We start from the raw sequence: 12,864 nt of genomic DNA on the forward strand, positions 1-12,864 counted from the left end.
TACTGTATACTTTACAGGGTTAAGGAATACTCTAATATCATCTTCCACCAAATCTGTAATTATTATAGTACTTTTACACTTGATTGAATGCCAGTTAAACACTAGTTTATCTATGGCAAAGATAAAAGTTTTTATTAATTACTTACCATTAAATTTGTTTTTTCTACTCCAAGTTAACAAAACTTGTACTAAAAAAATATGGATGCCACTATTGCTGACTTTTGGAAAATCCTAGTTGCCTGGATGTCTCTTGCTTCAATACTTTGAGACACTGACCTGGAATAAATATACACACCGGGAAAGTCAAAATTAAGTCAGAACTCCTTATCTGCATACTTGTTCAGAGTCAGTGATTGGAAGGCCCTGGAGGCACTAGATCCATTTTCTACGTTATAACTTGAGCAAAAATGCATATGTTTAACTTTTCACAATTGCAAAACATGGTTCCCTTTTTTCCTGTACAGGTGACTCGGAAAATTATTAGAAGATTTGTTTTACCTGATGGCACAGAGAAAGAAGAAGTGGTGGCACAGGGGGCAGCTCATGAGCCAGTGACAGTTGAAGAAGGAGATTCTGTCTCAAAGGTTGTTAAACGAACTGTACTCAAGAGTGACAGCGAACATTCTCAGGTAAGTCCAGAAAAATACAGTTAACAAGACTACAGAATTACATGTTTCATTAAAGTTATGCTTTACATTTTGTTAGTGATAATTAATAAAACATTGCATGATTTCTTATAAAAGGTCCCATTATCAACTCCGTTATTTGCTTCTATACATCTTTCAGCAGCTAACAATGCATTAACATATAGACATCAGAGAACTGCTATTTAACAAGCAGTAGTTTTATGTTGCTTTACTTAAAAACACCTAAAATATCTCTACAAATTACATGTCAATACATTTGTCCAAAGGTACAATATGCAGTATATGTTACAAAATAAAAGATACATCTAAAGCCCAACTCTGAGCTCCCATCTCTTGATTCCCAGTGCTCTCTCTTCTCCCCCTAAAGGCCCCTGCTTTTTTTTCTCTTTGTTACCTTTTCCAAAAATCTTCAGGACAGTCACATGATACAAAGGGTCCTATTACTCTTCAAGTCTTCTCTTGGCAGTGAGTTCTCCTCGGTGATGGAGAGAGTATTATGATGACGACGTGGTACTGCAGGGCACCGCAACTACACTTATGGCACCAAAGGATGTCCACAGTCTTCCAGGTTGAATGATTTATTCAACTTAGAAGACAAAGGAATGGCATTTCTGCAGGTACAGCGTTAGAGATGGGATGAGTATTGGAGCCAGAGCTGCTTTTATATTTTTAACCTCTGTCTATCCTGCTGATTTTCTGTTTTACATGGTTACATAGTAGGTGAGGTTGAAAAAAGACACAAGTCCATCAAGTCCAACCTATGTGTGTGATTATATGTCAGTATTACATTGTATATCCCTGTATGTTGCAGTCGTTCAGGTGCTTATCTAGCGTTTTTTGAAACTATCGATGCCCCCGCTGAAACCACCGCCTATGGAAGGGAATTCAACATCCTTGCCGCTCTTACAATAAAGAACCCTCTACGCAGTTTAAGGTTAAACCTCTTTTTTTCTAATTTTAGTGAGTGGCCACGTGTCTTATTAAACTCCCTCCCGCAAAAAAGTTTTATCCCTATTGTGGGGTCACCAGTATGGTATTTGTAAATAAAAATCATATCCCCTGTCAAGCGCCTCTTCTCCAGAGAGAATAAGTTCAGTGCTCGCAACCTTTCTTCATAACTAAGATCCTCCAGACCCTTTATTAGCTTTGTTGCCCTTCTTTGTACTCGCTCCATTTCCAGTACATCCTTCCTGAGGACTGGTGCACAGAACTGGACAGCATACTCCAGGTGAGGCCGGACCAAAATCTTCTAGAGTGGGAGAATTATCACTTTATCTCTGGAGTTATTCCCCTTTTTAATGCATGCCAATAATCTGTTTGCTGTGTTAGCAGCAGCTTGGCATTGCATGCTATTGCTGAGCCTATCATCCACTAGGACCCCCAGGTCCCTTTCCATCCTTGATTCCCCCAGAGGTACCCTCCTAGTGAGTAGATTGCATTCATATATTTGCCACCCAAATGCATTATTTTACAGTTTTCTACATTAAAGCTCATTTGCCATGTAGTTGCCCCCCCCCCCCATTAATTTGTTCAGATCTTCTTGCAAGGTTTCCACATCCTGCGGAGAAGTTATTGCCCTGCTTAGCTTAGTGTCACCCACAAATACTGAGATTGAGCTGTTTACCCCATCCTCCAGGTCGCTAATGAACAAATTAAACAGGATTGGTCCCAGCATAGAACCCTGGGGGTCCCCATTTCCCACCCCTGACAATTTTGAGTATTCCCCATTTATCACCACCCTCTGAACTCACCCTTGTAACCAGTTTTCAATCCGTGTACTCACCCTATGGTCCATGCCAACGGACCTTACTTTGTACAGTAAACATTTATGGGGAACTGTGTCAAATGCTTTTGCAAAATCCAGATACACCACATCTACGGTCTTTCCTTTATCTAGATGGCAACTCACCTCCTCATAGAAGGCTAATAGATTGGTTTGGCAAGAACGATTCTTCATGAATCCATGCTGATTACTGCTAATGATACCGTTTTCATTACTAAAATCTTGTATATAGTCCCTTATCACTCCCTCCAAGAGCTTGCATACTATTGATGTTAGGCTAACTGGTCTGTAATTCCCAGGGATGTATTTTGGCCCTTTTTAAATATTGGTGCTACATTGGCTTTTCATTGGCTTTTCTCCAATCAGCTGGTACCATTCCAGTCAGTAGACTGTCAGTAAAAATTAGGAACAATGGTCTGGCAATTACTTGACTAAGTTCCCTAAGTACCCTCGGGTGCAAACCATCTGGTCCCGGTGATTTATTAATGTTAAGTTTCCCAAGTCTTTTTCTAATTCTGTCCTCTGTTAGCCATGAGGGTGCTTCCTATGATGTGTCATGAGGACAAACACTGCAATTTTGGAAGCCCCCCCGATTCCCTTGTGAAGACTGAGGAGAAGAATAAATTCAATACCTTCGCCATCTCCCCATCCTTTGTAACCAGATATCCTTTCCCATTCTTTATGGGACCAATATGGTCTGTCCCCCCTTTCTTACTTTTTTGTATCATTAGAGTTTTTGGGGATTTTTTTTGCTCTCCTCCGCTATGTGTCTTTCGTGTTCTATCTTAGCCACCCTAATTGCAGCCTTACATATCTTGCATTCTTTGTAAAGTCTGAATGCGGTTGATGATCCCTCAGCCTTGTATTTTTTGAAGACCTTCTCCTTTGCTTTTATATGCATTTTTATATTAGAGTTAAGCCATCCAGGACTTTTGTTTGCTCTTTTAAATGTATTTCCCAGTGGGATGCACTGGCTAATGCCCTTATTTAATATGCTCTTTAAGCAAACCCATCTCTCCACCGTGTTTCCTAAATTGTCCCATATTTCCACATCTGTGATTAGGTCTGTATTGATGGTAATCAGTAGATCTAGTAACGCCTTGTTTCTAGTTGGTGCGTCTACCATCTGACCCATGAAATTGTCCTGCAAGACATTTAGGAACTGGCTTGCCTTAGACAAATGTGTGGTTCCCTCCGCCCAGTCTATGTCTGGATAATTAAAATCCCCCATTATGATGACACTTCCCATCCTTGCTGCTAATCCAGATTGTGATTGGAAGCCCGTCTCCCCCTCCTCCCTCAGGTTAGGGGGCCTGTAGCAAACTCCCAGTATTTTCCCCATAGCTTCATCCCTTTGTAGCTCTACCCATAAGGATTCCACCTCCTCCCTAGCTCCCTTATTGATGTCATCTCTCACATTTACTTGTACATTATTCTTGATATATAGGCATACCCCTCCCCCCTTTTTACCATCTCTATCCCTGAGATAAAGGGAAGGGAATACCCTTGAATAGTTGCTAGCCAATCATGAGAGCTGTTGAACCAAGTATCTGCAATTCCCACAAAATCTAAATCCTCCTCATTCAACAGTATCTCTAGTTCACATATCTTGTCCGCCAGGCTCCTGGCATTGGTGAACATGCCACGTAGTTTAGACCGGTCGCATACTGTCCTCTTATTGGGTGTTCATTTATTTGAGTCACTTGAACTCTTGATTTGCATATTTGACCTTGCACAGAGTATGAAGGTCATAATTAGAGCTAAGCAGCTAGCATTTTCAGAGCAAACAGTCAGAAGTAGCCTATGTAATTCTCAATGCATAGGTTTCTTTTAAATGCTTATGGATGGAAAACCAAGATTAGTGGTATAAAGCATTCGTAACATAAATAGAAGCATCTGATTTGCTAGCCAGATACCCCTATAAAAGAAAGTGTTAATATATTATTAATGTTTAATGGTAACCCATATTAAATATTTGAACATTTATTAAAATACCCTACCATTATTTGGAATTCCTTTATAATAAATGAAAAATAAAATAATGCACTGGAAATTCATGAGGTTTTAATTTCTGAAGATTGTGATTGCTAAATAAATATGATCTGTTTGAAATAAAGCAGAATTACATGACTACGGCTAATCTTCTTCCGTTGTCATTTTAACATACAGTCCATAGCACTATGTAACAGCTAGTTTTATTAGATTTTTAGCTTCTGGTAATAAAGTCAGGGTGCTCAAACTATTCCAACTATGGTAGGCCTTAGTTGACCATTAAAACTCATTTGAAGGGGGAATCTGACTAAAGGTGGTATTAAACCCAAAACAAAAAATGTAATATATTGCAGCTTACCAGTCAATAGATGTTGAGTTTTTATTGGCTTTTCCCCCTCTGTTTTCACCTGGTGATCTGGTGTATTAGAGTGCCTCCACTCTGGATGAATGAGTACAGGGGGCACAGCAGACAGTAGACTTGTTAGTCTGGGGAGAGGGTAGTGTTAAATGTACTGGTAGATGTAAATACACTAATAAATTGAAGCCAAGCTCCAGCTCACACTTTAGAATCAGTTAAAGCAAACGTTTTTTTTCCTTTTGGGATAAAGGTTTTACATGTATAAATAAAAGCTGATCAGTGTAAGCACCCCTGTCAGTGGTAAACAGTTTGTCTCATCCCTGTAAACTGATACATCTGGAGGAGAGCTTGTTCTTTAAAAAAAAAAAAATACAGAACTACTGGCAGGATCACCAGATGAAAATAGAATAAAGAAAGCCTAAACAAGAAAACTAATGCAGCCATCACATCTAAGAATTGGTAAGCTGCAATGAATGCAAAAAAAAATTGCTTTTGAGTTTAATACTGCTTTAAGCTGTTAGTTCAGCTATGAAACAGATGAAATAGAATACTAAAAGCAGATAAAGATCAAGTGGTCCTACTAGTGTGCCTATTTTTTATTTATTATTTATTGTTTTTGAGTATGAGTACATCTGTGCTTACTCAACCATCTTTAATTGTGCTACTGTTGATTTTGTCACTACATTTCCTGGTAGTTCATACCATATGTTTACTAATGCAGAAAACAAATCCTAAAGACCCAAATACACACTTTGAGGAAGTATAAAGCTTGAAAAAAGTACAAAATGAATCAAAATCATTGTGTTCTTTGCACTTGTTTTATTGGGGTAATGCATTACATTCTTTGCTGCCTGCTTCTGCTTTGATCAAAGGAGGAGGGGGTGGACTCTGTTCCTGTAGTGGCAATGCTGGTTATTATTGAAATTAGTGTGTTTCTGTGTTAAAATTAGGCTTTATATTTTTGCTCTTTGATGTATATAAATATACAAAAATATAGTTGTACAATAACGGCATCATTCTGTGCTTCTATTATCCACTCTCCAATTCAAATCTGGGTCATAATAGAGCACTCTTGTATGTATAGCAAATTAAATCCTTCATAATTTGGGCAGATATCTAAAGTTGATAGTTTCATAATGATTATGCTTCGTGAACCATTTTCCATCAAATCACTATGTATAGGGATACTTCTATTGCTATCCCCCACCACCACTGCCCACATAAACAGGAGTTAATCATCTGAAGCCTCCTATGTGCAGGATAACATTATGAGGACTTTTTTCTACAGAGACAGAAGACTAATGGCATATACAGTTTTGTCCGGCAATAAAATGCACAAGGCAGTAAATAAATTGATCTAAAGGTTAAAATAAATTGTGTCACCAGATTTCATTCTCTGAACCCCGAGTTTCATCATCAGTATTCGAAATGGAACCAGTGGAAGGACGTAAGGTCAGCAAGGTTGTGAAGACCACCATGGTCCATGGAGAAAGGACAGAAAAGTATCTTGGAGACCTTAGTTTAGCAACAGATCTGCCATCAGCCAAAGATGATTTTGAACAGGTATTATGGTAGTTAAGTAGTTTCTACTGTAAGTAGAACATAGTCATGCTTTTCTACTTCTTCAGCCACCTTATTACTTTTCTTATCTCTAATATCATAGCAACGTCTGATTAGCTGCTTCTGAGTAGAGCATTGTTTTTTCTACAACTACCATACTGCATTCCATACTTGTATGTTTGCAGCATGTGCTTGACTGTTAGAAACTGAACTCCAAGTAGTACATATCCTAAGGCCTCATGTACACTGCTGTTGGTAAACGAACATTCAGAGGCAGTTGGATGCCTTTTTCAGCTGTCCTGAACTCATCCATTGTTATCTTATGTGTACATGTACACAGGTGCGTTTAATGTCGTTTTTAGGCAGTTGCGTTTAGAGGCTTTTCTTTGAAGGGAAAAAAATTAGACGCCGAAGTTTCCGATGTTTCAGATGCCAAATGCGTCTAAACGCGGTAGCGGCATTTAGCTGCGTTTTCGTTTAGAAGCGTTTTTAAAGGTGCCCTATTTTTTTTATATTACACAAATTAAAAATGATAGCAAATGATGAAAAACCACAAAAAATTTTTTTAAAAACTTGTAATTGCTTGCAATGCTTCATAGACCAATTATATACCCCAATGAGCCCATGATCCAATCCAATACACCACTAGCATTGCTGTTAGCCAAAGTAGAATTGGAATTTGACCTGTATGTTAGATTTGAACCTGATGACCCCACCATTGAGCTTGATCCCTGCCTTGATCAAACATAGTTGCATGAAATTTAATATCTGGCTTTTTTAATTTCCTCACACATGCTCATTATGGGATCCATAGTAGAACCACCAAAACTGAGGTAGATACAAGTACACTACTGCTTTCTCAGCTACTGCTACTCACTCTGGTCTCACAGAATGGCTGAAATAGTTAAATAATACTGTTTTTTGTGCTTTGGGAGGGTCTTATGATGTTATCTTAAATAAACTCTCCTAGACGCGAACACGGCTAAACGCGACTAAGCGCGGCATGCAAACGTGACTAAAGGGGCATTTTTAAACGTCGGATTTTTAGGCTGTCAAACAAATCGTTCAGAAGAGGTTGCCTCAGCTTCCCGTGTACATTAGGCCTTAAAGCTTCTGCTCATTCAGCTACCAAAGTTGTCTATTGCACTCTGGGTTTCTCATTGACAGTAAGGTTTAAAACAAACATGCTAGATCACTGTGCAGTTTTGAAATTCATCTTTTTTACCAGATGAACCCTGATATTTACATTAAAATTGAACCTCTTCTAAATTAAGCATTATAAAGACCAGCGCAGAGAATTGTGGTATTTAAAAAGTCAAGCGAAGCCTCACATACAATCTGTTAAGTAAGCTGACAACATCCAGTGGGATGAACTCTTTGTAAATATATTGACAAATGCAAATATCCCTCAGTCTAGGCTGGCAAATAAAATATAATATTTCAAAATGATAGTACTACAGGGATGCTGTTAATATCACTGCTGTGCTCAAGATTTGATATGAACATATACAGAAAGTTAATGAATGTAGATCTTTGAAAAGCAGACATTTCACATCTGCACCTGAAGAACTGTCTATGTCCTATGGAGGAGCAAGTGTGGACTCTCACTCTCTCTCATTAGTAGTAGTATGATTGAAATTGGTAGGGCTGCTGCTTTTCTGAAGGAGATTGCAGTCCCTGGAAATGCTCACATTATGTAGATACATATATAGTGCCTTGAAAATATATTTATACTTCTGAAATTTTCCACATTTTGTCATGTTACAACCAAAAACGTAAATGTATTTTATTGGGATTTTATGTGCTAGACCAAAACAAAGTGACACATAATTGTGAAGTGGAAGGAAAATGATAAATGGTTTTCAATTTTTTTTACAAATAAATATCTGAAAAGTGAGGTGTATATTTGTATTCAGCCCCCCTGAGTCAATACTTTGTAGAACCACCTTTCGCTGCAATTACAGCTGCAAGTCTTTTTGGGTATGTCTCTACCAGCTTTGCACATCTAGAGAGTGAATCTTTTTTTTTGCAAAATAGTTTACGCTCTGTCAGATTGGATGGAGAGGATCTGTGAACAGCAATTTTCAAGTCTTGCCTCAGATTATCAATTGGATTTAGGTCTGGACTTTGACTGGGCCATTCTAACGCATGAATATACTTTGATATAAACTATTCCGATGTAGCTGGCTGTATGTTTAGGGTTGTTGTCCTGCTGGAAAATGAACCTACGCCCCAGTCTCAAGTCTTTTGCAGACCTAACAGGTTTTCTTCTAAGATTGCCCTGTATTTGGCTCCATTCAGCTTCCCATTAACTCTGACCAGCTTCCCTGTCCCTGCTGAAGAAAAGTACCCCCACAACATGATCCTTCCACCACCATGTTTCACGGTGGGGACGGTGTGTTCTGGGTGATGTGCAGTATTAATATTCCGCCACACATAGCGTTTTGCTTTCAGGACAAAATTCAAGTTCAATTGTAGTCTCATCTGACCAGAGCACCTTCTTCCACATGTTTGCTGTGTCATCCACATGGCTTCTCGCAAACTGTGAACGGAACTTCTTATTGCTTTCTTTCAACAATGGCTTTCTTCTTGCCACTCTTCCATAAAGGCCAGATTTGTGGAGTGCATGACTAATAGTTGTCCTGTGGACAGATTCTCCCACCTGAGCTGTGAATCTCTGCAGCTCCTCCAGAGTTACCATGGGCCTCTTGGCTGCTTCTCTGATTAATGCTCTCCTTGCCGGTCAGTTTAGGTGGAAGGCCATGTCTTGGTAGGTTTGCAGTTGTGCCATATCCTTTCCATTTTCGGATGATGGATTGAACAGTGCTCCGTGAGAGCTTGGGATATTTTATTATAACCTAACACTGCTTTAAACTTCTCTTCAGCTTTATCCCTGACCTGTCTGGTGTGTTCCTTGAGGCTGTTTGTTCCCTAAGGTTCCCTAACAAACAAAACAACTGTATTTATACCGAGATTAAATTACACACAGATGGACTCTATTTACTAATTAGGTGACTTCTGAAGGCAATTGGTTCCACTAGATTTTAGTTAGGGGTATCGGGGTATCAGAGTAAAGGGGGTTGAATACAAATGCACGCCACACTTTTCAGATATTTATTTGTAAGACATTTTGAAAACCATTTATCATTTTCCTTCCACTTCACAATTATGTGACACTTTGTGTTGGTATATCACATAAAATCCCAATAAAATACATTTACGTTTTTGGTTGTAACATGACAAAATGTGGAAAATTTCAAGGGGCTTGAATACTTTTTCAAGGCACTTAGTCCTAGAATTGGTATGTACGCTTTTGTTTGGCCTGTGTAACCATGTACCTACTAAGGATATGCTACTGTCTGGCTGTATCTATCACATGACAGAGGATCAGCATGTGACTAGGAGGTCAACATTGGCCTCAGTGATATGCTCATTAAAGGTTTCAGTCTAGCTCAGGGGGCTCCAGACTTTCTTAACAAAGGCCAGTTTACTGTTCTTGAGACTTTGGGGGGGCAGACTGTGGACAATGGAGGTAGATAATGACTCAGGCTTGGTGGCCAGTGGGAGTAAAAGGTTACATTTTACCCCTGTAGTTAGGTGGAGAAGGTTCCCAATCATTGGTCTCAGTGGGAGGTCATTGTTGGTGTCAGTGAAAGGGATAGTGCCCCATCATTGGTGTAAGTGAGAGTAATAGTAGCCCATCATTGGTGTCAGAGGAAGAATTTATACTTCATCATTGGCATCAGTGGGAGGAATAAATAATACCCCACTGTTGATGTCAGAGGGAGGAATAGTGTCCCAAGGGCCAGATAAGAGCAATCAAAGGGCTGCAGTTTGGAGACCACTGGTCTAGCTGATAAATAATAAAATTGTTATTTTTCTTTCTGCTTTCAAAACTAAATCAACATAGTACCTAAAATAAACACATTGATTAAGATGAAATGTTTTTTGTGTGATCTTAGCTCTTCATAATACATTGCATCAGCCTCATCAGAGTCATTGTTACATCATTGTATTCAAGCCTGAATGAATCCATAGCAACATGTCCTGACAGTCGCTTGCCTTTTCCACTTTTCTAAGGTCAGCCTGACCACCAATGAATATGGAGGAGAAAGCAGGCAATGTAGTGTGTTAAATCATACAATAAGCTACATTTCTAAAAATGAAACCTGTCATTACTGAAATTCGGGTGTTGACTTTTCCAATTCTCTGCCTGTCATATTTATTCTATGGGTTTACTACTAGGTAAATCACTGACCCAGAATAAGCATACTACCAGTAGAGTCAGAAGTCCCAACTTGCATGGTTGCCTTAGTTGAGCAACTCACTAGTGAAACCCACAGGATGCACATGAGAGCATAGCAGCTAGCAATTTCTAAAAAAATGCAGCAGTAGATTTGTCTATTATGTTTTGGTTATCTGAGCAAACACAAAGGGAGGGTGGATATAAACACAGCTGTGAAGTGCAGGTAAACGGTTGGATTGAGAAAATACTAAATTGTCTCTCAAAGAACAGTGTGCAAATAAGACAATATTTATGGCAGCCCTTTGCAGTTTTAGTTTAATAAGTCACTGCTCAGGCAAGGAGGGAAAGCGGAGGCATAAGTGTCAGTGTCAAGGCAGGAAGTGGTTGGGGGGGGGATCAGGCAATGCTCTGGCAAGAAGGGGAAGGGAGGGAAATCAGTCAAAACTAAGACAGGGAGGGGGAATGAGGAGGATAATTTAATGATCAGAAAAGAAGGAGAAGGCAGAAGAGTCACTGCTCAATCTATGAGGGAGGGAGAGAGGCGATTAACTCCTCTGACTCATACAGTTATACATGTAAATTTTAGCTTGAGCAGCTAATATCTATAAACAAAACAGCTAAAAACAGAAAGGTGAGTGGCAAAAAAAAAAATCCTAGTGCACCCGAAGCAACTTTGAAATAAAAATACAAAATATTACTTCAATAATTTATATTTACTTAGACTAAGCACTATTTTTACCAATGCAGTGCACTACAACACACAGTGTTGAATTACTGTGGATAGTGCTGTGGTGCAACACAGGTGTGTTAAGAAAGGTACATGGAGGGGGAACATTCAGATGGCATCACTCCCTGCATGTGTGGGGTGTTAATCATCTTAGCAGTTCCTGAAACTGTACACTGAGCTGCACGTGCGCATCTCAATGTACAATGGGGACAGGCATCACCAGAATATCACCAGGGATGGCACAACAGTGCTGCTAGGAAGAGCCCCACGTTCCTGGTTCAGGAATGTTCAGGAATCAGGAATTGTCTTTGTACTGACCCTGCTCAGCAGGAGTCTTTCTGTGCGCTTTTTACTTTCCCTAAGAAGCAGGGTCTTTGTCTCCAACCTACCACTTTCTCCAGGCACACCTAAATGATGCAGGTACCCTAATTTGTAAGGTCCCACAACAAGATGGCTGTCAAAGGTCACCAGAAGTTGCAGTGTCCAACTGGACAGCTGATACCTCTAAGACATTGAAGGAGTCCATGAGGGGACATTTTCCCTAACAGATGTCACTCCATCTGGCACAGTGCCACCTACCTGCCTGTTTGCAATTTTTTATTGTTATAATTAAAGTTCCACTTTAAGACACACAGAAAACACAGAAATTCGTATCTGCTTACTTGTTCAAAGGCAGCCAGGCAACTAGCATTTTCTGAAGCAAAGCTTAGCAATGACAGGTTTTCTTAAAACAAAAAAAAGAAAAAATATTGACTACCAAGTGCCCTTTGAATTCCATGCATGTGTCAGACAACTGACAAATCTCCGACTGCGAAATAAAGAGAAATGGTGTCAAACTATAATTTAACTAATGTTACATAGTTAGTAAGGTTGAATAAAGACACCAGTCCAACCTGAGTGAGTGTCTACAATTGTCCCTATCCCTATACATTGTGTCTCATTAAGATGTTCATCTATTACTATTATTTATTTAAGGTACCCATATAGTGCCATCAATTTTATGCAGCGCTCCACACATACATCACACCCTACCCTCAAGAAGCCCACAAATCAAGGTCCCCAAATCATACATATACTAGGGCCAATTTTTTGTACAGAAGCCAATTACCCTACCAGCATGTCTTTGGAGTGTGGGAGGAAACCGGAGTACCTGGAGGAAACCCACGCAGGCACAGGGAGAACATGCAAACTCCAGGCAGGTAGTGTTGTGGTGTGGTTGGGATTTGAACCAGTGACCCTTGTTACTGCTAGGCGAGAGTGCTACCCACTACACCACTGTGCCACCCAAATGTGAGCTCCTTAGTTCTGAGGGAAATGAGAGGCTGTATTTTTGTAACTTTACTTTGATTATATGGTATATGTATTGGATATTCTTTAACATACTTGTATAAGAATGAAAGCCAACATTTTTTTTCAGATAATAATATTACCCACATATATTTATAGATCATGTTTGCACAGAGTTACAATACTCTCGTGAATATTTTCTAGCTGTGTATAAAAAGTTTGTCCATAGCCTGAACTCAAAGCATACTGATCATGCCGCTGTGA

The 12,864-nt window shown here is 39.4% G+C and overlaps 1 protein-coding gene across 27 annotated transcripts in view; it reads left to right on the forward strand.

Annotated features, from left to right (window-relative positions):
* ANK2 (ankyrin 2) overlaps nucleotides 1-12,864 on the forward strand; it is a 793,913-nt gene that overhangs the window by 768,446 nt on the left and 12,603 nt on the right. For 26 of the 27 annotated variants that reach the window (XM_073602841.1, XM_073602877.1, XM_073602815.1 and 23 more), the window contains 2 exons: nucleotides 465-629; nucleotides 6,167-6,343. In XM_073602841.1, coding sequence (XP_073458942.1) covers nucleotides 465-629; nucleotides 6,167-6,343 — 342 coding nt within the window. The remainder of the gene's footprint in view (nucleotides 1-464; nucleotides 630-6,166; nucleotides 6,344-12,864) is intronic. The other variant, XM_073602948.1, reaches the window with a different exon arrangement.

Source organism: Aquarana catesbeiana, linkage group LG01 (assembly GCF_042186555.1).
Source record: "Aquarana catesbeiana isolate 2022-GZ linkage group LG01, ASM4218655v1, whole genome shotgun sequence".
Classification (NCBI taxonomy): Eukaryota; Metazoa; Chordata; class Amphibia; order Anura; family Ranidae; genus Aquarana; species Aquarana catesbeiana.